Source organism: Grampus griseus (genome assembly GCF_964374135.1).
Source record: "Grampus griseus genome assembly, chromosome: 2".
NCBI lineage: Eukaryota > Metazoa > Chordata > Mammalia > Artiodactyla > Delphinidae > Grampus > Grampus griseus.
In genome coordinates, this window is record NC_139018.1 from 107,675,217 (window position 1) to 107,703,162 (window position 27,946).

Here is a 27,946-nt window from a genome sequence, read left to right on the forward strand (position 1 = left end):
AAGTGATCTTGCCACCTTTGTACTTCTTTTACATCCTTTATGATATTTCTTTAATTACTTGTTCACATTTGTTTACCTGCCCAGACCTAGGGACAGGGATCATATTAAGATTCATCACTTGCCATAATACAGTGCTTAGATTATAGTAAGTATTTAATGTTTCTGAATGAAGAAAGGAATCCGGAAAAATAATGCTTATTAGAAACCAAATTAATTTCTAAAACATGACACTCTAAACTTTCTCTCTCTTCCCAATAGAGTTTTTGGGTGGGTAGATTGGAGTGCCTTGATTTCTTCAAGATATTTGAAAAAACCTTTTATGATATTCTTGATGACATGTCAGTGAAATGTAGACTGGATGGTGATACAGTTGGGTGACTTTATAGTTGGCTGAAGAGCTATATTTAAAGAGTATTGATCACTAGATGTTAGCTAGGTTAGTATACCACAAGTCTCTGCCATTGATCCAGTCCTGTTCAACATTTTCATTATAACTTGTGACTAAATAGAAAGTATGCATATAAATTTGTGGGTGATATATAGTGGTCAGGACTTTTTCAGTTGTGATGGAAACCTGGCTCAAGCTAGTTTAAGCAAACAAGGAATTTGTAGGTTCTCACCAGTGGAGTTCATTAGTTTCCGGCAGGGGCTCAAATAATGTCTTTGGGATTCTATCTTTGCTCATTTCTATTCTACTTTTCCCTGAATTGGCTTTTTTCTTAGACAAGCCTTCTCAAGTGTTAGGGAAAATGGCCACTAGCAGTTCCAGGTTTAGTTAGTCCTTCCAGCTTAAGGGACCAGGGGAAGAAAGAATCTCTGTAGCCTGTGGAGAACCTATTCCATGTAGTCTGAGTAAAGTTGGGCCCACTCCTATAGTGGAATGAAGTTGGGGGAATGGATTTCCCACAGGAAAGAGAAATTCCTCTACCAGAAGAAGGGAAGACATAATGAAGTCAAAACTATACTAGAATGAACCACTGCAGATGGACAGTTCAAGTACTGAATGTCTGAATAGAGATTGACAATGTCATAAAAGACTGAAAGATAGAATTAAATTGTAAGATATTGTTGTTGTTACTATTATTATCATCATTATTGTTATTGGCTAATATTTATTGAACTTTTACTGTGTCTTGGGCACTATGCACTAAGCACTTCATATTCAGTTAATTGCTACAATGACTGTATGAAATATAGGTACCCCTGATGTTTTTACAGAGCTGAGATTTCATCCAGTCTGTCTTTTAGGATGATGAGCATTTAAAGTTTAAAACAGTTACCTCCATTTTTATTACATGAAGAAATAAGGTACAGAACAGCGTATGTAGTACACTGTCATTTGTGTAAAAAGAATGAAGGGAAGGTACATATAAACAAGCAAATACATATGCATTGGGTTGATTGCTTCTGGGAAAGGAAACTGGTGGTGGTGGGTGGGGGTCAGAGGTGGAAGAGAATGTTTTCAAAGTTTGGGTAGAAAAGATCTAGGGAGTTTTAATGGCTATGAAATTCAGTATGAGCTTTCAAGAGTGACTTGACTCTTAGAATAACTAATAATGGCTACCATTTGAGATTGCCAGAATACTGTAGACATATTGCTAGGCCCTTGACATACGTTAAAGAATTTAATCTTTTAAGCCATCCAGTAAAGTAAGGGTTATTTTCTCACCACAGGGTTGGGGCGGGGTGGATAAAGTTCAGATAGGGGTTTTATTTTTATTTTATTTTTTTTTTAAACTTATGTATTTATTTATTTATTTTTGGTTGCATTGGGTCTTCGTTGCTTGCGCAAGCTTTTCTCTACTTGTGGCGAGCGGGGACTACGCTTCATTGTGGTGCACAGGCTTCTCATTGCGGTGGCTTCTCTTGTTGCAGAGCATGACTTCTCGTTGCAGAGCATGGCCTCCAGGTGCACGAGCTTCAGTAGTTGTGGCACGCGGGCTCAGTTGTTGTGGCTCACAGGCTGTAAGCGCAGGCTCAGTAGTTGTGGCGCACAGGCTTAGTTGCTCCGCGGCATGTGCGATCCTCCTGGACCAGGGCTCGAACCCGTGTCTCCTGCACTAGCAGGCAGATTCTTAACCACTGTGCCACCAGGGAAGCCCTATTTTTATTTTTTATTTATTTTTTAAATATCTATTTATTTGTTTATTTGGTTGTGCTGGGTCTTAGTTGTGGCACGTGGGCTCCTTAGTTGTGACATGTGAACTCTTAGTTGCAGCATGCATGTGGGATCTAGTTCCCTGACCAGGGATCGAACCCTGGCCCCCTGCATTGGGAGCGCGGAGTCTTAACCACTGTGCCACCAGGAAGGTCCCCAAATAGGGGTTTTATGACTACCTATTATAGAAAGGATTTCACCCTTGAGCGGTTAGGTTAGTTAGATGATCTTGAAGGTTTTTCCACACTATGATGTGATTTTATAATTTTGTCTTGCACATGCTCTCTAGGAACCCAAGTAGCTTTGCTGCCTAAGGTGCTTTGTTTAGACAGAATGACCTCTCATTGGAATCACCCATTGTTTCCTGTCAAATCTGTAGGTCTTATGTGGAAGTTATAAAGAATCAGTTGATATTCTGTGACCTAATATTATAGAACACAAAGTCACCTAGGAGACACTTGGGCATTGAAGCATATCTAAGCAGATGGCCATTTCCCACTTGGTTCAGTAGTGCTAAGGTGTCCATAATCAGGAGTTAACTCAGACTGTACAACACCCTTCATACCACTTTGAAGTTTTATCTCTATACCTTTAGCTTAAGTAGCAAAGACAAGGAAGACTTCTGTAGGAAAGGATGGCTTCTGGTTAATTAAGGGACCCATTTTAAAATTTCTTTTAGATAAGCCATGTTTAATTTCTGAACTACTAAATTACAATTTCAGAGAAGTCTTATACTTAGCAATTTGAGAACAAATAGGCACTAGAGGAGTGATTCCCCCTCTGCCCACAAGGGTAAGGATCAATTTTATTAGTAGTTAATGACCATCATTCTTTTGTCCGTTTTAGAAACAATTAACTGAGTGCTTTATTCTCCCATATTTTTAAAATACTCATTACTCAATTGCTGAAGTTTATTAATACCTAACTTATGAACATCCCTTACTTAAAAAATCCTTAGTCTGGATCTTAGGAGCTGTCTTACCTACTCCACTCTTGCTAATAATTTTCCCTGCCTTTGTGTCTCTTTTTCCTTCACTGTCTTTCCAAACTGTGTGGCAGACACTGTTGTTTGCCTACTGAACAGGCAGCCTCCCTCAACTTCCTTGCTACCAGAATCCCAGTTTTGTATAGGAATCAGATGGCATATGCTTCTGGAGAAGCTGAGCACTTACCCAATCCCAGAACATGAAACTTGATTAATTCTCAAAATATAGCACTCAGACCCCTAAGTATCTCTCATACCTTTTCAGAGGTCCTGCCACGTCAAAACTATTTTCATAATAATACTAAGACATTACTTGCCTTTTTCACTCTGTTGACATTTGCACTGATGGTGCAAAAGCAATGGTAGGTAAAATGGCTGACATCTTGGCAGGAGTCAAATCAGTGGCTCCAAATTGTACTAGTAATAACATTCTTAACTGCTGTGCCCTCACAGTAAAAGGTAAACATTTTTATATAGCTAGTTTCACTTTAAAATATCTTTAATAAAGCAGTAACAATTATTAGCTTATTAAATCTTGACCTTTGAGTACATGTCATTTTATATTCTATGTAGCAAAATGGGAAGTACATATAAAGCACTTCTTCTGCATCCTGTTTGTCTCTAGGAACAGCGCTTGTGCAACTGAGTCCCAAGCTGAACTAGCCAGTTTTTCATGAAATGCCATTTTTACTTGAGAGAACAACTAACAAATTATAGTTATTCAGACTTGGGTATTTAGCAGACATTTTCTTGAAAATGAATGAAATAAGCCTGAGACAGGCTGGGACCAGGGACCCTTTGCTGCAGTGCTTGCACCTGTCTCCTCCAGCAACAAAATACCAAGAAACTATATGGGACTAAAAATAGCTTCATGCATGCCCAGTTGGGGCAAATTATGGACAACAAGATACAAAAAGACCAAAAACTCAACTGCCACTTCTGAAGAGCCAAGAGCAAAAAAACAGGGTACCAGGAGCAAAAGCAAGATATTGTGCATGCCCCCTGCACACACCACCACCAAAGTGGTGGACAAACCACCTAAACTACCCCTCTGGCCCAACCCCCGGACCCACCCCTACCATTACCCCATATAAAGAACCAGCTCGCCCTGCCTCAGTGAGCAAGCCAGGGAACTTGCTACTTGTTTTTGCTCTCTCCTGCTGCAGCAGGAGCCCCAGTGAAGCCTTGCCTGAATTCCTTGTCTTGCATCTTATCAATTTCTACTGATTAGAGAAGGCCAAGAACCCTGGTTGGTAACAAGCCTATTATTCCAAGGACAACAACTGACAGTTATTTGTTGTTAATGATAAAATTTGAGCTTTCAAACTAACATTACAATTTTGGAAAATTTGTATCTACCCCCCTATGAGTTTGACACCTTACCAGTATTTTAAAGACTTTCCTGATAAGCTCAGAGACAATATTAACAAATAACACTTTTCAATATTAATGGACTATGTCAACATTTGAAAGAGCTGTCTAACTCAGTGAACCAGTATTTTCCAAATGACTAATGCATGATGTTAAAAAAAAAAAAATCATGCACTTAAAGAAACATTCCAAGTGCAAGCTAGACCAATGGATTGTAATCTAACAGAGTACAAAAAGTTTCAGATTCCACATTGTCAATAACCTTTAAGAACTATCACTCATTGGGACTTCCCTTGTGGTCTAGTGGCTAAGACTCCGTGCTTCCCAGTGCAGGGGCCCTGGGTTCAATCCCTGGTCAGGGAACTAGATCCCACATCCCGCAACTAAAAGATCCTGTGTGCCACAACTAAAAGATCCCACATGCTACAACGAAGATCCCACGTGCCACAACTAAGACCCCATGCAGCCAAGTAAATAAAATAAATATTAAAAAATAAAAAGAACTATTACTCTTTGCATTTTGGGGTCACATCAAAGGAGAATATCCACAATTATCTGAAAACGACATACAAATCTGTGTGAGACCAGCTTTCTTTCTTTTTTTTTCTTTTCTTTAAAATAAATTTATTTATTTTTTGGCTGCGTTGGGTCTTCGTTATCAGTGTTATCACATGTCTAGTCTGGGTATCTACCACATAGTCAAGATACAGTTCAATCACTGCAGGGATCCCTGTGTTGCCCTTTCCTCTCTACACCCACCTTCCTTCCTCCTCCCACCAAGTGTCTCGTGTCACTTCAAAATTGTTAGCTGTTAGTTGTTTTAAATTAATTAGTACATACTAAAATCTTTCAGTTTTAATTCTGACACAGTAAATATCAACAAATATAGCCTACATAAATAAAAGCTGTGTAAGGTTCTCAATTTTTAAATCTGTAAAGGTTTCCCAAGACCTGGAAGGTGAAGAACAGCTGGCTTAAAGCAGGGAGAATCATTCCCATTTCTCCTTCCCAAGCTGCTGCAGAGCAAGATGTGGTTTGTGATGTCACAATTACAATGCTTGTGTTTTCTCATAGGACCATCAATATAAATGATGATTAGGTTCTTAAGTACAGTTAGTCATCCATGTTGGAGGATACGTTGAGACTTTTCTTTTGACATCTGTGATTCTGACTGATTCAGAGAAAGGCTTTAGCTTTCGGTTGTGTTTACTTTCCTTAAGGGGAAAGAGGATGGAGTAGAGAAGACACGTTCCAGCCGTGATGTTTTTAGGAAATGAGTATGTAAAAGGAGGTAAGAAGCGTGTTCAGGAGAGGAAGTAGTTGCAGCCAAACAGAATTTTTCTCAAATTCTTTATTCTTGAGAGCTAATTCTAGTGCTTCCTTTGGAAGCATGTAGGAATGGGAGGAGGGATCATCAACCTTGCGTGAAAAAAAATGTAGTCAGTTTCAGAGGTAGGTAGTACTTAGGTCCCTATGGTTACTCATCAGCTACAAAGTTAATAGTTTTGCTGAAGGAAAATGTGGTGCATTTCAAGCAGGCAGGAGACTGTAGAGTGAGAAGATTTGGAAGAGCAAAAGAGATGCTTCATTCAGCAAAAACCTTTGCACAGTATTGGACACTGCCATGTGATTTGTGTTATGCATTGATTTTGCTTATGAGATTTTTTCCTTTGTTCAATTTCCAGCATAATTTACTCAGTGCCACACATTGGGAGTTTTAGACAGGCTTGAATATTAGGATCGTTTGATCTGCCATCTCCTTCTCTTTACCAGAAGAGTCTTTAGGGTCTGAGCCTGAGACTCTATAGGGATCATCTCGGAGAACTCCCTATGGCTAATCTGTAGCCTTTAAATTATGTGTTCACTGCACTTGCATTTTCTAGTACACACTGGAACAGCCTTCACTGCTGACCTTGACCAGGTGATGATTGGTTAAAATTGAATGCTAAAGTAAGTCTTCTTTGAATAATAGAATATGTAGCTTTTAAGAACTGTTTGATGTTTGGCTGTGGTGCCAGCTACCACATCTTTCTTTTTCTCTTTTACCTCCTTGTCTTCTACTACAAAATGTCTGGGAAATTAACCAGAGTTACAACCAAATTCTTCTTCAAAGCAGCCCAAGTGAAATCTGGAAGCTCAGGAAACCGGCAAGCCTCGTTTTCCCCCTCTCCCCTCCTCTCCCCTCTCCTTCTTTCCTTCCTCCCTCCCTCCCTCCCTTCCTTCCTTTTTTCTTGGAGAGGCACTTGGAAAGGTACTTAGTGTTTGAAAAGGGACTGATTTCCTCCTTCACTAGTAGTTAAATGTTAAACTCTTTGGGGATTTACTCGGAATATTCTGTTGCTTTCTGACAAGAGCTTCATGGAGAGGAAGAATTCAGATTCCTGCCTCCATCTTCAGTTATTCCATGATTTCCACCCTCCAGCCTCTCATAATAAAGATATTTCAGAATAAGCAAAAATAATCCTAAATTATTAAACAAGAATACAGTGAACTTATTTTGTCTCAAATTGCCAATCGACAGAAGGCAGTTCAAACAACTGAGGGTTTTAGCCCCTGTGTTTTAATTTGAGAGAAATATAAATAACACAATAAACTGATAAATGGGATTTTTTAAATTACCTTTTTTTTTAATAACCCACAATAAAAACTTTGTGAGCAAATCAAGTTTACTATAATACATCAGGGTGAGTACTTATATGTTGTCCATCAATCAAGATCGTATATTACTGTTAGTGTTGCTGATGCCGAGTCACTATAAAATCTTGAAGGATCTCTGGAATTATTGAAGAAAGAGAACTTCTTATTAATATAGTATTTAGTATATTTAATGACATTCTACTTTCTGCACAGTCTTTTCTGATAAATGTGAACATTCATCTAACCATGATCCCCAGTAATCTTTCACTCTTGAATAAAAGGGAGTTTCTTAGAGCTACTGTAGTTATCAGTCGAACCAGCTCCTTTTCTGCCTTTTGACTGTGAAGGTAAAGATATCAGACTCATATTTGTGAAGGGGAGAGTCTGTCCCAAATATTTCTTTGCTACATTTTCTACCCCTAAAATTATGTTGCCACCTTGAAATTTTTTCCCTCCATTAGTGCCTCTCAAGTGTGGGAGTGCTATTAGACTAATATCTAAAGGTGAATTGAAAAGAAGTATCATTAAAAAAATAAAGGACATGAAATATTGGGAAACTTCAGAGATCTCCATCTTTAAATTCTCTGTCTCTTTTCAGGTTTTGTTTTGTTTTGTTGTTTACCTTCCCATGTCAGTGAAGCCCCAGGAGCCATGGTGGCACTTCTTAGCATTTCAGAATCTGAGAATTGGCCCAGCTTTTTTCATTGTCATAGTTGTTAAGGTATTTAATGACCTTAACTTTTCATATTTCTATTCCTTATTTTCCCTGCTGGCATCAGTCTCTTGACAATCCCTGCTCTTATATCCTAGGCATACAGGAAACATGGCAAAACGAGTCCTTTTTTTATTTTTATCCTCTCCTGGAGAGTGTTAAATGAAGCTATGTTTGTTCCGATGAATAGTAGAATTTGAAATCCCACAAAGCCACCTAGGTTATTAGATGAATATCACAGAGCTGTTTATTATGCACTATGGCTTAATGTAGATTATAAATGTGACCAAACAGTAATTAGCAGAGCTAGATCTGTAATTAAACATTATTGTGCTGCTCCTTAGATTTCTTTTGCAAAGTAGAAGGAAACTGAACAGTAGTTCCACATCCATAGGTGGATTTCCTCACTTCTCCTCACCCTCAGAAATCTCGTTTAATCAGATAGTTAAATAAAGTCATCCTCACACAAACAGAGATCCTGAACTCTACTTAGTAACTTAACTCTGATCAGTAAGTGTGGTTTGATGCATACACACATTAATCAGCTCCTCGTGTGTATTAGTTCTGTTATTCTTAGTGATCAGTTCAGCTAAGTTTCTTCTCTTCAGATGTTTTCCCGCGGGGTTTAATTTGGCAAGCTGCTTGAATGCAACAGTAGTGTTTTGTACTTATATCTTAGACGTTGTTTTCTGGGTCTGCTAGTATAGAATTGGGAGCTTAGCTTTGTCTAGATGTTAGTAGCTTATCTTTTCCCTGGCCTCCCAGCAGCACTGAATAACCTAACAGGAAATGAAACCACTTACAGAAAAGAGCTGTCTTTGATGGCAGAGTGTGTAGGTGACTCCCTGGGGACTTACCGCCTTCTCTGATTAGGATTGCTGCCTCAACCATGGGACAGGTTGGCAATAGGACTTGCTCAAGCGAGGCAATCAGAAAGTTCACAGGAGTGACCTAAAAGGTTCAGGCCAATTTCTTTGTCCAAGAAAGAGGACTTGGCAGGAATTTCTCTTGCTAGTAGAAGAAAGGTATAGAAAAGAGAACAAACTCTTAAGCAAAGGAAATGCACATACTAACTGTGAAGTTGCTTCTGTCTTAGTTCTTCCCCAAGAGAAAGAACCAAGAAACAGAGGTGAGGCTAAGAGTAAAGATGGTCTGTATACTCTGTCTCTGATTTCCCCTTTCTAGTAACTCTCACAGGTAAAATCTCCAGGAAACTTCCTTTCCAAAGAGTTAATGAACCACCTTCTTATAATTCCTGAGAGGGCTTAATGATAGAGCCAGAGTCCAGCACTACACAGGAGTAGTAGGAAATCCAGTTCATTTTTTCTGTTGTTTTCGCCTTCATATCTGTGCTTAGAAATTTTAAAGGGTTTTTCAGGCATCTACCACATCCCAAGAAGTTTGCCAAATTGGATTATAAATGCCTGATTTTCAAGAGTACAAAAGACCAAAAATGCCTTTTGGCATTTGCCATTATGCAGAAGATTCATTAGACAGGCTTCCACTTCCATTTTATGAAAAGGGTGGAGTTAGGGAAGTACAGGGTGGATGTGTGTAACAACAAACAGATAAGGATAAGGTTTTGGCAGCTTTTCAGGGACCAGAATTGATCAGAATCAGTGTTCTAGCATTCTGTGAACTCTGATAGTGACGGTCTGCAAATACCATCACTTGACTTGTAAGCCAAGAAGTCAGAGAGCTCCCTGAAGAGAATGGATGCAGTAGCCAGATCTCAGCTTCCAGGGTAGTGTTCGAGGCCAGGAAGGTGTAGGGGTGTGTGTGTGTGTGTGCGCGCGCGCGTGCGTGCGCACGTGCATATATGTGTTTAAAAGGAGGGAGATGGATTATAGATAGAGTGGTGGTCATGCAGTAAACTATTTCAGAACCAGAATTCTGTTGCAGAGCTGTCCAGCAGCTTGGATTATGGGTGCGTGTGTGCCTTGCTTTCAGTGTGGGTCTGTTGAAGGAGTACGTTCAACCTGGTCTTTCACAAGGGAAAGAGGGTCCCAATCCTTGACTCTTATTTTCTAGGTCTTCTGATTGGTATCATACTTAATCTTTAGGGAAGATCAGTCAGTTTGTGTATTGAGTGCCTTTGCATATTCCAGACACTGTTTAGTTAGGGTGTAGGCAGTATTGACTCAGAGTTGGTACTTTGTCAACCTGATAAATGCTAGGGTTTAAAGAATTAAGGGATTATTGCTTTTTATTACAATTTTTCTTTTAACTCTAGATGCGTTGCTTTCTTCTTGGCGTCTAAGTAATTGCATTCTTGTGGGAGGGTCTAGTTTTTTGAGGTAGATTGCTGGTTCTTGTGTTTGACGATAGACTGCTATAGATTGGTTTCTGGATAGTAACAGTACCTCCTGTTTCTTACATGTACACTTGATGTCAGATTCACACTCCGAAAGGCCATTCTCATTAACCAATCGCTGTTATAATCTCTGTGGGTTAGAAACCCCCGACAGGTTGCTCCCAGCCCTCCTGTAACTTTTAAGTAGATTTCCTTCTACCCAAAGATGGATTAAAGCTCTAGTCTTCCTGAAGTGGCATTCCTAGGATCTGGATATTTCTCCCTTTCTTTAATCCCACCTGTATTCTTGGATTTTATACCTGATTAATGTATTATTTGTTGAATGATAGATGGGAGGGAAGCAAAGTGGTAGCAATAGAACATGCCTCAGAAGCTGAGCCTTTTCTTTCTCATCAATCTGTGTGCTCCCTTGCTGTTGAAGTCTGGCCCTGATTCTCTTTCACTAGAGATTTTTACATGAGACAAGTTTTTTAATACACTTTTAGCCAAGCACAGTTTATGAGGAGGGTTGTTAATAAGAAATAGAGCTTCTCCTAGTCCAGGGTGCACTCATCTAAACCACTTAGATTTGTAATGGTGTCATGAGCTAGAACTTGGAAGTGAGGACCAAAGTCTTACATTTAAAGCCCTCTGCACTCTGGCAGGAAAGGATGTAGGACTAGATTAAATACAGAGAAGTTATTTCCTATAAATATCCTCCTTGTAACTCAGCTACTACTTTCTCTTCCCCCACAGATGGAGTCCCCTGTCTCCACACCAGCAGTGCTGCCACTGCACCTTTTGGTGCCAGTGGTCAATAATGACATCGCATCCCCCTGTGAGCAGATCATGGTTCGTACCCGATCAGTTGGGGTCAACACATGTGATGTGGCTCTGGCCACAGAGCCCGAGTGCCTGGGCCCCTGCGAACCTGGGACAAGCGTCAACCTTGAGGGCATCGTGTGGCAGGAAACAGAAGATGGTAAGTGCTATGTGTGGCTTTTCCATCCCTTCTCAACCTGCTTCTGTCAACAGGGGGCTTATTGTTATAAATAATACCTAGTATTTATTAGGAGTCTCAAATGACCATAGTTTGCTGGTGATACCTACCCAGAGGATTACAGCAAACTTGTCTGTAAAATTGCCTAGCTTCTAGAGATTGCCAGTTTTTTAAATTAATTATCTCCCCTTCATAGCTATTCAATGGTGTCGGCCCTGGTACTTAAGCAGTCATTTGATAGGTGCTGGCCATGCGGTAATTCAAACTGTGTCTATACTCTCCATTTCCCTTTCATTTTATATGGGAGAATATGAATATAAATGAACTTTTGGGTCAGGCTTGAAGAGAAAAATTAATAAAAGGGCAGCCGTGGGAGTCAAGGAAATGGAAAACAGTCACCCCTAAGTTGACTTAGTGTTGGCTCATTGGATTTGCAACTCTTGCCTTTTTTAGCACCTGGAAGTGCAGCCAGCTCCTTCCCACTGGTTGCCTCGTTGCCCAGCCACCCACGCCACTTTACGCATCTGTCACTTAGTACAGATTTTATAGGCCTAGGCAACAGGGAACTGTTTACATGGTCTTGTTTTCAGGCATCCACTCAGCAGTTGGCTCACTGTAGGGCGCTGCTGCCCAAGGCTACCATCCAGACTTCTTGTATGTTCTACTTGCCCCTGAGAACAGAATCTCTTCTGCTTTGAAAGTTTGTAAACCTGAAAAATTAGGGGTGCAAAGGGACTTAACCAGGTATTTCAGATCCCTTGGTACCATCCGCGGCAATTTGATTTCAGTATACCTTCTTTTTATAAAGAATCCAAGTCCTTGTGAAAGAATGTGTGGTTAGAGAGGCTGGCCCTCAGAGTCGCATCATGTCTCTGCATTAGTAACCAGGCTTTCAAAGCATCCCCACTCTGAGGAGTTTAGAGGCCCAGAGGAGCACAGCTAATTATCTCTGATGATCATAAGCAATCTTATCAGCCTGCCTGTGGAAATTCAGGCATTTCATTCTAGTCATTTCAATAAAAACCAGTCTGCCTCTCTGAATATTTTGCTGTGATCCAGTATTTATTTAAGGTTTTCCATGCAGTAGGTGCTGATGTGATACAGGGTGATACAGGTTAAGAACTCTGTGTTCTTGGCTCTCTCGTTGTTAGCAATATAGTAAAGTTTCAGCCTTCAGAATAACGTTGCTGATAAGGTTTTATTGTGTGCCTGAGACCATAATGCAAAAAGAAAAAGAAAATAATCCTATTGTGTTAGAAACTGATGCAGAGGCAGTGAAGAGACAGGTTGACCTAGAGGTTGACTCTGTATGTGTGTATGCAATATACAATCTGGAAATCACAAGTGGCTGTCTCTGATTTTAAAAATGTCATCTGCCTATGGCCAAATATCTAAACAGCCAGAGTCTGTTGGAATGACAAACATATCCAGATCACAGCTCTGTGCCACCAAGCAAACTTCAGGGCCTCTTGCTTCAATATATTGAAGATAGAAAACATCAATTTTCTGCCAATTTACTGTATTCTTCCCATCTTTATGGTAGTGACTCTCTCCAAGGGCAGTATGCTTTTTATGTATGTGAACCTGATAAAAACTCTGAGAGTGAGGCTAATAACCCTTTCACTCTCCTGAGAACAATGGTTACCTTTTTATCTGAGGATTCCTGTTCTCCCTCCCTGCCAGGGGGATGTTAGCACAGATTTTTCTTTTTTTTTTTTTTTTTAATCGTTTGCTCTGAAAGACTCTCTGGTTGTCACTGGCGGCCTATCACCAAGTTCCCCTGTTACACACTTCCAATGCACCGTGTACTTTATTTCACAGCACTTATCACAATTTGCAATTGTGTATATAATTGTATTTTTCTGTTAATGTCTATCTCTTCCACTGTTCCAAAAGTTCTATGAGCTCAGAGACTGTGTTTTGCTCACCATTATATCCCCAGTACTTAATGGTTGGCATCTATAGTAGGCCCTCACAAATATTTATTTGAATGAATGGATGCTTACACCATCTCATTGTCATTTCTGGATCTATGTTAATATATATCTAATAGATACTATAAAATCAGATACTTTCCAGAATTCTATACCTTCTCTGAAACTCAGAATAAATATTACTTTCACCAAGTTTAAGATCACTCTAACTTATTTAAACCTGTAAGATGTTAGTCCTCTACGTTTAATACCATATTTTCTCCCACTTATCATGTTGTATTTCAGGGCTTATTACCTCTCTTTTCTTTTTCTTTCATCCCAAGGGAAAGAGAACTGTTCTGCAGTGATATATACTCTGCTTTCTGGCCGTCCCAGAGGGCCTTCACCTGAACTGTCTGTGGGCAAAGGTCTGAATTAGGATCAGAACTGGTTCACATTCCTTTTCATCTTTAAAGAGAGATTTCCTGCAAAGATCATCCTCTGCAGATCTATAAGATCTAGTGTACTGAGTCAATTTTCAAATTAATGATAAGAACTATATACAGATACTTTTTTAAAAAATCCTTCCAGCTTTCTAGGTTTTTTTGTCTGCTACCCCAGCTTTTTATACTTTCTTGTCTCTTTGCCTGGCAAACTACTGTCTTCAAACTGAAAAACCCTTACGGCTTAGAGAGAAGCTATGAATGCTTGGCCTCTCAGGGGAATGGAGGATCCTGCGGTTCCTATAGAACTGAGACACCTTGCTGAGAACAGGTGTAGGGGTCATGACCTCAATTCTTCCTGATTTCTGTGCTTACCTGTCCTGCGTTGTTGCTTTCTTTCCTATCTCTCACTGTAAACCTTGCCTTGGAGGCATTTTGAAAGTCCTGCAGATCCCATCTCCTTTTTAGGCTGTTTGTGATTCAGCCAGCACTACAAAGATCCTCCTTAACTAGGCTCAACCTTAGGACTATTAAGAAGACCCAAGTATAACCTGGAGTGTCTTCCTTGGCTTTTTTAAGACGTATTCTTATTATGCAGAGGTCTGATTCCCCTGATTTCACTTTGTCCCACCTCACTTCAAATCAAAATAACAGGTTCCAAGTCTATTTCTGGTTCACAGATCTTACCTTAACCCATGGTCCTGGAAACACATACTTTTGTTGAGGCAAAATTGCTTACTGGCTTCCACGGCATTTTAAAGAAAGGCAAAGCTGACTTATTAGATAAGAATTCCAGGAAATGCTACAGGTTCTCCTTTCTAGACTACAGCACTAAGTCGAAGGCCATCACTAGTGATATATTTTACTTCAGCAAATGTGCTTTCTAGACAGAATTTGTGGTATAGTGGAAAGAGCCCTAGAGTGAAAATCAGGAGACCTCTATATCTCTGCCACTATTGTTGTGTGACCTTGGGCAAATTCCTTAACTTTTTTGGACTGTAGTTACCTCATCTCTTAAGTATAGTTGAACTAGATGACCAATAAGGACATATCCAGCTTTTAAGTTAATAGAATCTATGGCTTAAATCTTGGAGTCAGCGTGGATCCAATACTAGTTGACTATGGCATCTTGAAAATGAATCGTTTCAGAGCTTCCCTGGTGGTGCAGTGGTTAAGAATCCGCCTGCCAGTGCAGGCGACACGGGTTCGAGCCCTGGTCCGGGAAGATCCCACATGCCGTGGAGCAACTAAGCCCGTGCACCACAACTACTGAGCCCATGTGCCACAGCTACTGAAGCCTGCATCTCTGCTACCCAACCAGATGCAACCCAGAGCAGTTCTACTTTTGGGTGATTTATATGTTAAGCTCCTTTGTAAAACTATATTTGAAGAGGATTCTGCTGTTAAAAAAAAAAAAGCTTTGATAATCATTTATCTAGGTTCACCATCCCACTCCATGTAGAAATCCCTCTTACAACATCTCTAAAATTCTTCTTCTCTGGTCTTCTTTACCAAAATATTAGAAAGACAGAAGTTGTAGTGCTATAAGACCACATTTTTGAAGCTGAAATGAGTGCAACTACGTTGTATTCCAGAGGGTATGAAAAGCTCTGTGATAAGCTTGGCCTTATCCTCCACAGCTGAATTATAGCTTAATGATTTGGTGAGGAGGAGAAAGTTTTCAGTTTTTGCACTTGGTAAAGGTTTTGTCATATATGTGCACAAAAAAACATGGAAAGGCTATGCGTCCCCATCTCCACATCAGGGTATACATTTTTAGTCCAACAACTAGGAGTGTCTGCAGCTGTTTGAGATGAATTGTTTTAAGGAATAATAGTGCCCTAAAGCCATAGTAGTACAGAACAAATATCTCTGAACTAGAGTCTGGAGAGTTGAATTCCAGAACAGATTGTGCATTAAGCTACCCATGTGATCTTGGATAAGTCTCTGAACTTCTCCTGGCCTTAGATTTCTAATTTATGGGGGCTTGGGTTAGATCTGTCCTGTCCAGTAGAACGTTTTGTGGTGGAAATATACTCTCCAAAATGATAGTCTAGTGACACAGGATATTGAGCGCCTGAAATGTGGCACGTGGAACTGAGGGACTGAATTTTAAATTTTATTAAATTTAAATATTCATATATAGCTAGTGGTTTACCATATTGAATATCATAGGGGCTAGGTGGTATTGAAATTACATATACTCTAAAAGTGTATATTTGCTCTGAGATGGAAAGAGTAATCTATGGGAGAAGGATGAGGGTGGTAATTAGCTGACATCTACACAGAGCCAGGGTGACTTCTGTGTACTCTGGCCCCTGTTACCTAGCAGAACAGTTGGCCCTGCTTCAAACTCTGTGGTTGAGCCCTGTACTTTTGGTCTGTGGGACAAAGTTTTCTCATTATCGGAGTAATAGGCAGTGGTTTTGCTTAGCAGGAAGTTAGCCTGTGGTAGCTCCGCGAGAACCTGCCTCAGCGGTTCTTATCCTCATCTGATTACAGATCCCGACTGTGGGTGTCTTTGTCCTTCTCACTAACAGGAAGAGGCTATCCATTAATCTTTCATGGAAATGGTAACCTTGATAGTTACCCTTGGTTTATGCTGTGTGGTTCTGATGTAGGAAAGTACTTGTGTGAACTATGAAATATCTAATTTTAGGTATTTGTACTGGAAAGCTAAGATGGTTCTCAGCTACTGATTTTTCTTTTTCCTTGGCTATAATTAACACTCCTTCACCTTCAGTCTTGCCTCAGGCAGCACTTACCTGGAGAGGGATGGTGCACAGTGACCAGGGTTTCTCCACTGCGTAGCCAATTGCTTACTAGTCTGACTCCTGCAGAAACAGCTCAACCTAATAGCACAGTCATAGAGAGCCAGCAGCCATTGTCTGGCACCACAAATCTCATAGCAACAGACCACCACATGGCAACGGCAGCCACACAAAGGAAACATTGGGGAAATCAACACTTACTTTCTCCTAGCCCCTCCTCTACACAGAACAACAGCCAACACATTCTTTCCACCTAGCAGTTTACTCCCAGGGGGTGCTTTAGGGCAGTTACGTGTCTGAACACCCCTGTGGATTACGTTACCTGTCCACTGTCATAGATTTAAATCCCGAAGCCCTAAAGAAAAAGTTCAGTTACAGCCTTTTTTGAGTTTCATTTTGCAAATTGCAAAATAAACTAAGAGATTCTTCTGTGCACTCTTACCCACGTCCTCCCTGCCTGCCAGCAAAGGACTGTCCGGCAGTTAAGTTGGCCAGGCTGCAGGCTTGCCAGATAGGTAAGGGATGTTTCAAATGAGATTCTTTTGGTATTTCAGTAACAAAACCCTCTCATATGGGCTCAAAGACAGACCTATGTTGTTATTAATGCCATCCTCTAACAAATAATTTAGTTCCTGATACTTATGTATGAACCCCGGAAGTGATACCTAGGCAATAAATATAGTTCTGGTATAAACTGGATCTAATCACTAGCCCCGGCTGATTGAGCTTTGGCACATGATTCCAAGGGGAAAAGGCTCCATTAGAGACCTTCGAATTTCCTTGACCTGTCGATAAGGGTATTTAACTGGTCTGATATTTAGTTTGCTCATTTGTAAAATGAGGAGATTGGACTGCATATCTCTGTGGTCCTTCCAGCTCTGATATTTGTGATTCTGTGATCATTTGTGTGGGACAGAAGAGGGAACTGTCTTTGTTAATCATTGGTTGTGGCGAGATCTGCTGGAAGATGTTGTACCCTCCCATTTCAGTGCTTACACTGCTAAGAACAGGTCCTGGGGCTTCTCACAGTGGTTAAGAATCCGCCTGCCAATGCAGGGGACACAGTTTCGAGCCCTGGTCCGGGAAAATCCCACATGCGGTGGAGCAACTAAGCCCGTGCACCACAACTACTGAGCCTGTGCCCTAGAGCCCGCGAGCCACAACTGCTGAGCCCGCGTGCCACGACTACTGAAGCTCGCTCACCTAGAGCCCGTGCTCCACAAGAGAAGCCACCACAATGAGAAGCCTGCGCACTGCAAAGAAGAGTAGCCTCCGCTCGCCACAACTAGAGAAAGCCCGCACGCAGCAACCAAGACCCAACGCAGCCATAAATAAATTTATTTATTAAAAAAAGAAAACAGGTCCTGGCCCTGCCCTGATGGGTAAAGCTGCTATAACAATGATGGGCAGACGCTGTTAACAAACTTGGCAACTAGCCTTTTTCTCCCACAGCAGGAGTCACAGGCAGAGCTTTGCTTGCAGGTTGCTGCTGCTGCCTCTTGATACCAGTGAGATTTTCTCTGTCGCTCGCTCTCTCTCTTTCTCTCTTTCTCTCTCTCTTTCTCTTTCTCTCTCTCTTTCTCTTTCTCTTTCTCTTTCTCTCTCTCTTTCTCTCTCTCCACACCCCCTCTGTGTCTCTGACTATTCTGTGAAACGAGAGGCTGTTCTCTACCTCTTCTGCTACTTCATTATCCCATCTCCCTTAGGCTTTACAGAACAAAGAAATCATAGGGCATCAACTTTATAATTTAGGCAGCTGGAGATAATTTCCTCAGGATAGGATGGGTAGGTAGCTGATTCCCCCTGGCATGAGGCAGCAGTGCTAAATGGCCATGTGTTTTGTCTGCCAGCCTTAGGCTTTGTTAGGCCCTTTTAGGCTTCTCTGTATTTGAGTTAAATTATAGTGGCAAACCAGGCCCATGTACTTTTAGAGGGTTAGGGGTTAGGAAAAAATGGGAAGTGGGTGATTTATAGGCCCTGCTACTTGCTAATTACATAAGGAATTTTTGTTTAAACCGCTGTCCCTATGCTTACTCCTGCCAGAGCCTTTATTTCCCTTAGTTGCTGCCTTCATGGTCTTCTCCATAGCAACAAGGTCTATGACAAAAAAGCTGCGGGGAGAAATTGAGTAGCTCCCCTCCCACAAATTGTACTCTATTTTCTTTTTAGGATGTCTAAAAAAAGCCTGAAAGACTGCTATCAAATAATTTTCTACCCCCATTGAACTCATAATCAAATGAAACTTTTAACCCTTAACTAATTTAATGAACAACCTGCTTTCTTCTTATTTGACTCTGATTATTCCCATCTTTTGAAAAATTTCCCATATCATTCAGTACACTTGAAATACAGTGCATCTTCCCATTAAGCAATCTCCCCTCTGCTTTTTAGTTTTTACCCTGCTCCTTAGAATTGTTATATTTTAAAAATCTCCCAGAATTGAGTATCAATATGGAGAAAGAATGGATGAAGAAAGTAGGAACGCCCCCCCCCCGCCACCCCCAGATGCTGTTGCATTAGATATTAGACTGGTCTGCCACCCTGAAGGTAGCACAGACTGCCTAAAGTATAGAACTAGTCTGCATTTCAGCTGCTCCTGGCACTGATCGACAGGAGTCACAAACTCAAAGTTTTTCTCTTTCGTTACTAGGTCTTATTTAACAATAATATAAATATAAGTATGTGCACAAATCATAGGTATACAGGTCCTTGAATTTTCAAGCGTGGTGTTACACATTTTGAACATAAATAGTGTATGTACTTGCTTATGTGTTTGTATACCCTTATAGCTATTCAACATTAGGCCAGTGAAATTCATCCGTGTTGTTGCATGTAGTTGTACTTTGTTTATTCTCATTATTTTACAGTATTTCATGAATATAATGTGAATATAACACTACTTACTTTCAGTTGTTGATGGACATTTGGGTTGTTTTTAGTTTGGGGCTGTTGTGAAAAATGTCGCTGTGAGAAAAATTTTTTTTTTATTATTTATTTATTTACTTTTGGCTGCATTGGGTCTTCATTGCTGCACATGGGCTTTCTCTAGTTGCAGGGAGCAGGGGGTACTCTTCATTGCGGTGCACGGGCTTCTCATTGCAGTGGCTCCTCTGGCTGCGGAGCACGGGCTCTAGGCCCGCGGGCTTCAGTAGTTGTGCCTCACAGGCTCTAGAGCGCAGGCTCAGTAGTTGTGGCACACGGGCTTAGTTGCTCTGCAGCATGTGGGATCTTCCTGGACCAGGGCTCGAACCCGTGTCCCCTGCATTGGCAGGCAGATTCTTAACCACTGCGCCACCAGGGAAGTCCCTCCGTGAAAATTTTTGTACACATCTTTTGGGGAAATATATTCTTTTCTGTGTATTTCTATTATAGAAATATAAATATATTTCTATTTTGTGTATACTTAGGAATGGAATTCCTAGATCATAAGGTAGGTATATGATCAGCTTTAATAGATGTTGCCAGTTTCCCAAAGTATCTGAACCAATTTATACTCCTACTTCCAATTAGAATCCTGGTTGCTCTGCATCCTTGTCAACACTTGACCTTATGTCTTTTTCATTTTAGCCTTTCTGGTTGGTGTGTAGTGGTATCTCATTGTGGTGTTGGTTTGCATTTCCATGATAAGTCATGAAACTAAGCATCTTTTCATGTACTTATTGGACATTTGGAAATCTCATTTTATAAGTACATGTTCAAATCTTTTACCTATTTTTGGACTGGGTTGTATGTTTTCTTCTTACTGATTTGTTAGGAGTTCTTTATATAGTATGGTTAAGAGTCCTTTGTCAGATATATGTATCATAAATATCTTCTGTTTCCTACTTTTTCATGAATGGAAGTTCTTTGTTTTTATAAAGTCTGGTTTATCATTTTTTTCTTTTATAGTTAGTGCTTTTTTGTGTCCTGTTTAAGAAAACTTTGCCTTTCCCAAAATAATGACGATATTCTCCTATATTTTTTTTCTGAGAACTTTATTGTTTTTCATTTCATATTTAGATCTGTAGTGTATCTGAATTTGATTTTTTTTAGGATGTGAATTTAGAGTCAAGATTCTATTTTTTTTCATATGGATACATAATTGACCCAGCACTTTATTGAAAAGACCATCCTTTCCCCCACTGAAGTTCAGTGTCACATAAGTCATAAATCAAGTGACATATGAATGGGTTTATTTCTGGGCTCTCTCTTCTGTTCCAGTCATCCATCCGTCTAGTCTTGTGTCAATTCTATACTGTCTTAATAACTATAGCTTTATACGTCTTCATATCTCGTAGTGTAAGTCCTCCAACTTTATCATACTTCAAGATTGCCTTGGCTATTCTTGACCTTGTGCATTTCCATATAGATTTTAGGATCAGCTTGTAAATTTTTACTTGGGGAAAAAAGAAAAACCTGCTGAGATTTTGATTACATTGAGTCTACAGATCAATTTGGGAAAGACCTGAAGTTTTATCCTTTTATTTAAGCTTAGGATTACTCAGTTGGGGGGTAGTACAAAATCAGAGCAAGTCAGTGATATCACTTGAGGAGCTTGTTTAAAATACATGTTCGCTATCCCACACTCATATTCTGAATCATCAGGTTCAGGATGGAGCTTGGGCATGTTTATTGTGAAATAGCTCCCCAAGATTTATGATTTGCTTCCATCACCACTGTTTTCCACCCACCCTACTGGTGAACCACTGACCTAGACTGTAATCTCCTTGGCTAGTGGCAGTAATTCACTGAGGCTGAAGTAAAATCTGACTTGTTTAATCATTACCAGTCTGCTTTTGAGGCTGTATTAGTGGGCCGCCATAACAAAGTACCAAAAATTGGATGGCTTAAAACAACAAATTTATCGTCTCATGGCTCTGGAGGCCAGAAGTCAGAAATCGAGGTGTTGGCAGAGCTGTGTTCTCTCTGATGGTTTGAGGGAAGAATTCTTCCTTGCCTCTTCTAGCATCTGGTGTTTGCCAGCAGTCCTTGGTGTCCCTTGGCTTGTAGGTGCCATCACTCCAGTCGCATGACTTTCTTTTTCCTGTGTGCCTTCACATTTTCTTCTCTCTGAGTGAGTCTGTCACTGTGTTCAAATTTATCCTTTTTATTATGACACCAGTCATATTGGATTAGAGCCCACTTAAATGACCTCATTTTAACTTGACTGTCTGTGTAAGGACCCTATTTCAAAGTAAGATCACATTCTGAAGTACTGGGAGTTTGGACTTAAATATATCTTTTTGGGGAGGGACACAATTCAACCCATAACAGAGGCCATCAAAAATTTTAGAATACTTATTGTCACAAGTTAGAGAAAGGAAGGAAATCAAGAACTGCACAAAATAAAGAGAGGCATTGCTTCCCAAGCCAGTCTGAGCAGAAGAGGATCCACCCTCTGATCCCAGCTGGTCCTCTCCTACATTACTATTTCCCATTTCCTTGGCACCGAGAGCCTCAGTGTGGTTCAGTTCTACTCTGTTAACAAACCCTGAAAATGCCAAGTGGAGATTACCGGAAAGAAAAAGAAGCTTCAGTGTTTACCTACGTCTCTCAGCTTCTAGCTGAAGAAGGCTGAAAGGGAAAGTACCTCTTGTAGGCTAGCCCCTAGCTATATTCTTATCCTGATTCTTCCTGCTAGGTCATAAAGCAGTAAAACTGTGGACAAGTATGATTCCATCTCAACCCCAGGCAAGTATTTCCTCAGAGCTGTCCCATTGAGATGATACCTTCCTTCTTACTCCTGGTTTTCAGACAAGGACTGTAGCTGGACAGGCGAAGGCATGATGGCCTCTGCTGAGCCACCTCTCACTATGGGTATACACTGTGCGGTTACCTTACCAAGAGGAAAGGGAGGATGTGAGATTTCAGGGTGTGGTAAACCAGCCTTTGTTACACTTACACAGTTTCCATGGTGTGAGAACTTGTAGGTGGGAGGAGGAGCTATATCCGATCTTTAGCTTTCCTCCCCAGCCTCCTGGTCCCCGCAGTCTGGGGGTGGAGTGGTTTACATTTGGTGGACGTTCCACTTTGGCCTTACATCTCTAACCTGTACTAGGATATAGCTTTCTTTTCCTGCTTAGAGTTTTAGCAGCATCAGATCTACCTAGCCTACTCCCCAAATTGGTACTTGCCTAATAATGGTTTCAGCTGGGGTCTATTATATTTGTACCTGAATATCTGTGGAGAGAGAAGACAATAGTCATGGGAAAATGGTTCCAGGATGATGGGTGTTGCCTTTGTGCTTTCTTTGGCTCGTTCTGCCCCAAAAGATCCCAGAAATAAGGGTTTAGGATTTTTGTTTCCTGTCATTCCCAGAACGTTTTTGCTGCACATTAGAAAGTGGGGCGGGGATTTAAAAAGCCATGATGCTCAGGTCTCACCTAGCTAAATGAAATCAGAGTGGCTGTAGGTGGGAGCCAGGTGTCAGTAGTTTTTAAAGATCTCCAGGTGCATCCAGTGTGCAGCAAGTTGGGAACCACTGCTCCATAGGTTTCAGACATTTCTGGAGAAGACTTTATCCCAAATTGTTTTATTGGATAACCTCACAGATTTCTACTTAGAATGTTAGTAAAGGGCTCCTGGGAAGCCCTTTACCAGGAGCCCTTTACTAAGATTCTCTTTGGAAGTATTCTCTCTAAAGGAATAATAATTACATTTCTGCCTTTGGGTTTCTGGTTTTGAAAGGTCCATGCATGATTTCATCCTTCCCTACAGTCAAATCCATGACTTGTAGATGAATGGATTGCCAGGGTAAGTGAGATAAAAACCTGGAAATGTTGCTGTTAAGCCGATTTTAGGTTCTGCCTGCATGAGGTTTGTTAAGACATAAGAATTTATAGCATAGCAAAACATTCTCTCTAATAATTGTCACTGAAGTAGGCAGATTTGGGACTAGAGTTTTCCTTGAAATACGGCACTCTTTACCAAAGTTCCTGATATTACTACGTGGCAAACCCATAAAAAAATAGTTTTCAGATAACATCCAATTTAGGGGAAAACATCTTAGTTGGTAGATGAACCACAGATGGCCCTAATTTTCCCTAGTCTTTTCAAAATCTCTGAATGCTACCCACTCTTGTGAATTTCTGATTATGTTCACCCTCTCCCTGTATCTGTGATTTGAACTTTTGTCCTGGAAGAAACAGTGCTCAGAAATTTGCATAATCTCTAATCACTTGGCAAGATTAAATATTAGACAATAACATACCAGAGATCAGCTATGGGAAGTGAGCAATTCCTGCATTCCCCTAGTTGGGGCTTCCACAGAGGTAGTAGTACCCACAGTTCCAAACCAGCTTTCCTCACAGACATCCTTTTATAACTCCCTCCTCTCTCAGTCCTAGCCAGTTTCCTGCACTGTATTGCTGCAGGCCAAGCTGCAGCTATGCTTACAGGTTTCCAGAAACTGTGACTTATTTATTTTCTTATGATCTCTTCCTCTACCCCTATCTCTAGAGAGGACTAGAAAACCTGAAACTAGTATTGACTGGGAGCTGAGATTCGTTGCAGATGCATCCTCCTCCTTCTTGCCCTCACCCCTAACGTCAGTAAACAAGCATGTCTGTCTTTCCCCTTTAGAAAGAACTTGAAACTACACAGATCCCACTAGCAGGCTCTTGATCATTTAGTGGTGGCTGAAAGGACCTTTGGCCTGTAAAGAGGCTTGGGAAGAGTAAAGAGGACTCTACCAGGAAAGCAAAGAAAAGAGCACGGCTGAAGGTATATTCAGCTTCTATAGAACAGGACTAAATTGAGCAACAATTAGGCACCAGTGTAAAAAGTGTCAGCAAGAACCATTAGTGTTTATTCTTAACCACTCCCATTAGCACTGGACATTAGGCTTAGCTCTTTTTCTAAGGTGACAAGCTTTTTAAAAAAGAAGAGAGGGCTTCCCTGGTGGTGCAGTGGTTAAGAATCCGCCTGCCAATGCAGGGGACACAGGTTCGAGCCCTGGTCCGGGAAGATCCCACATGCCGTGGAGCAGCTAAGCTCGTGTGCCACAACTACCGAGTCTGCGCTCTAGAGCCCACGTGCCACAACTGCTGAAGCCCACGCACCTAGAGCCCGTACTCCGCAACAAGAGAAGCCACTGCAATGAGAAGCCCACACACTGCAACAAAGAGTAGCCCCGGCTCGCTGCAACTAGAGAAAGCCCGTGTGCAGCAACGAAGACCCAACACAGCCAAAAATAAATGAATAAATAAAGTTTTTTAAAAAAGAGAGAGAATAACAAAGAATAGAAACAGGGGTCTTTTTAAAATAACAGATGGTAGAACTGGTGTTTACACACCCAGGAATAAATCTCTTTACCAGAGCTTCTCTTAAGATGTGAGTCTTAGGGGTCGATTGTAAATTGCATAAAATGTATAAAACTATTTAATACCAAAGGGCTGTTGTCAAGTGTACTAGTTTTTAAATCCAAAGTAGACACTGTACACTGACATGCCATCTGTAGTTGGTGAGCCAAAATGATGAGCTCTTTATCCAGTGGGTAGCTTTGTTTTCATTATGAAAGTTGGTAAGTTGAAAGTTTGAAGTAAAGAAGCTTTTTTTTTTTTAGAAACAGCATATAGATTTATTCTTGTTTCTACAACTTTTCGTTAAACAGATTAATTATATTCTTCATGATCTTAATCTGTTTTTAGTAATCTTTTTTACAAAAGCATAAGTAATCCTTATTATGGTGATTTTCATAGTATTCCCCAGAACATATTTTAATGTTGATTTGAATTATTTTTATTTATTCAGGTATAGTTGATTTATGATGTAGCGAAGCTTTTATACATACCTTTGGACCAAGAGCTCCTCTACCAGGTCATATTCTAGTAAGAGGAGGAATTTGGACACTTAAAACAATCTTTGTTTTAAGCTGTATTATAATGTGCTTTGTATTCAGAATGAGAGGCAATAAACTATACCTCCTCCTACATTTTCTACCCGACTACTAGCAACTACTTTTTCCCCCTGATGTTTTTTAAAAATTACATTTTTTAAAAACTGATTTAAAAAGTAATGCTTGGTTCCTTGGATATGACACCAAAAGCACAGGCAACAAAAGAAAAAATAGATAAATTGGATTCCATTAAAATTACAACATTTTGTTCATCAAAAAGACAGTATCAAGAGAATGAAAAAGACAACTCACAGAATGGGAAAAAATGTTTGCAAATCATATATCCAATAATGAATTAATATCCAGAATATATAAAGAACTCCTACCTCTCAACAACAAAAAAACAGAACGACCCAATTCAAAACTGAGCAAAGGACTTGAATAGATATTTTGCCAGAGAAGATATACAGATGATCAATAAGCACATGAAAAGATGCTCAGCATCATTAATCATAAGAGAAATGCAAATCAAAACCACAATGAGAAGAAGACGTGGCACATATATACAATTACTCAGCCATAAAAAGAAATGAAATTGAGTTATTTGTAGTGAGGTGGGTGGACCTAGAGTCTGTCATACAGAGTTAAGTAAGTCAGAAAGAGAAAAACAAATATCGTATGCTAACACATACATATGGAATCTAAAAAAAAAAAATGGTTCTGATGAACATAGGGGCAGGACAGGAATAAAGACATAGATGTAGAGAATGGACTTGAGGACACGGGCAGGGGGAAGTGTAAGATGGGACAAAGTGAGAGAGCAACATTGACATATATACACTACCAAATGTAAAATAGATGGCTAGTGGGAAACAGCCGCATAGCACAGGGAGATCAGCTCAGTGCTTTGTGACCACCTAGAGGGGTGGGATAGGGAGGGTGGGAGAGAGACACAAGAGGGAGGGGATATGGGAATATATGTATACGTATAGCTGATTCACTTTGTTATACAGCAGAAACGAACACAACATTGTAAAGCAATTATATGCCAATAAAGATGTTAAAAAAAAAAACCACACAATGAGATACCACTTTACACCCCACTAGGGTGACCTTATTTTAAAAATGGAGAAATAAGTGTTGGAGAGGGTGTGGAGAAATTGGAACCTTTGTGGACTGCAGGTGGGAGCGTAAAATGTTGCAGCCATTGTGGAAAACAGTTTGATGGCTCATCAAAAAGTTAAACATAGAATTAACAAACGATCTAGCAATTCTGCTCCTAGGTATGTACCCAAAAGAGTTGAAAACAGGTGTTTAAACAAAACTTGTACACGAATATTCATAGCAGCATTATTCATAATAGCCAAAAGATGGAAACAACCCAGTGTCCATCAACAGATGAATGCATAAACAAAATGTGGTACATACTTACAGTGGAATAGCAATAGAAGGGAATGAAATTCTGATACATGCTACAATGTGGATAAACCTTGAAAATATTTTGCTAATTGAAATAAGCCAGACACAAAAGAACAAATATTGTATGATTTCATTTATATCAAGTTATCTAGAATAGACAAATTTATAGAAACTGAAAGGAGAGAATAGAGTTACTAGGTGCTATGGGGCAGAGGGAATAGTTAGAGAGTTTCTGTTTCAGGTGATGAAAAAGTTTTGGAAACAGTAGTGATGGTTCCCCAAAAAAGTAACAGCTTTTTATTGTTGGAAATTTGGGAATAGAATAAAAAGGAGAAATCCTAAATCACAAAGGAGAAAATCATAAATCACCCAGAGATAAAACTCCTATTGTGATTTCGTTATGTTATACATACACTTTTTCTTTTTTTTTTTTTTCCTGGTACGCGGGCCTCTCACTGCTGCGGCCGCTTCCGCCGCGGAGCACAGGCTCCGGACGCGCAGGCCCAGCGGCCATGGCTCACGGGCCCAGCCGCTCTGCGGCACACGGGATCCTCCCGAACCAGGGCACGAACCCGCGTCCCCCGCATCGGCAGGCGGACCCCCAACCACTGCGCCACCAGGGAAGCCCCACTTTTTCTTTTTTTTAACAAATTGGTACCTGTCTCTGTATATTTGTAATCTTCTCTGTTTATAGAGGAAAATACCATGAACATTCTACCATGACATTAAATGGTCTCCTATAACATTTTAAATAACTACACATTATTCCATGTTAAGGATGTATCATGATTGATTTAGGTTAAGTTATATTCTTTTTTTTAATGGCTTATAAAAAGATACTTATGAAATTTTGCAGCTCTTTAAGAACCAAGCTTTGTTTCTCATATCATCAACAAAATACTCACAAAGGAAACACATTACAGATGGCCCTCCATATCCATGGGTTCTGAATCCACAGATTCAACCAAGCATGGAACAAAAATATTCAGGAAAATAAATTCCAGGAAATTCCAAAAAGCAAAACTTGAATTTGCCACTCACTGGCAACTGTGAACATTTTATTTACAACTATTTATATAGCTTTTACATTGTATTAGGTATTATAAGTAATCTAGGGGTGATTTAAGGTATGTGGAAGGATGTACATAGGTTATATGCAAATACTATGCCATTTTATAAAAGGGACTTGAGCATCCTTGGATTTTAGTATTGGGCGGGCGGTGGGTGGGGATGTGTTTTAGAACCAAGCCCCTGAAGATACTGAGGGATGACTGTATGTGTTTCATAATAGCCTTGAAGCTTTGGACTTTTGAGTTTCTGTCCCTTACTCTTGTTCTGTTTCTATCCTCTTGGTGCCTTTTGCTTACTTTGACATTTTCTTTTTGCTTCTTGCCTCTTCTGCTCCATATATTTTCCCCTTTGCCACCAG

At 40.3% G+C, this 27,946-nt stretch overlaps 1 protein-coding gene across 3 annotated transcripts in view; it reads left to right on the plus strand.

Moving 5' to 3' along the window:
- The window catches only part of ZNF609 (zinc finger protein 609), a 233,599-nt gene that overhangs the window by 159,016 nt on the left and 46,637 nt on the right, over positions 1–27,946 (plus strand). For all 3 annotated transcript variants that reach the window (XM_082647833.1, XM_082647832.1, XM_082647834.1), the window contains one exon: positions 10,913–11,138. In XM_082647833.1, the coding sequence (XP_082503959.1) occupies positions 10,913–11,138 (226 nt within the window). The remainder of the gene's footprint in view (positions 1–10,912; positions 11,139–27,946) is intronic.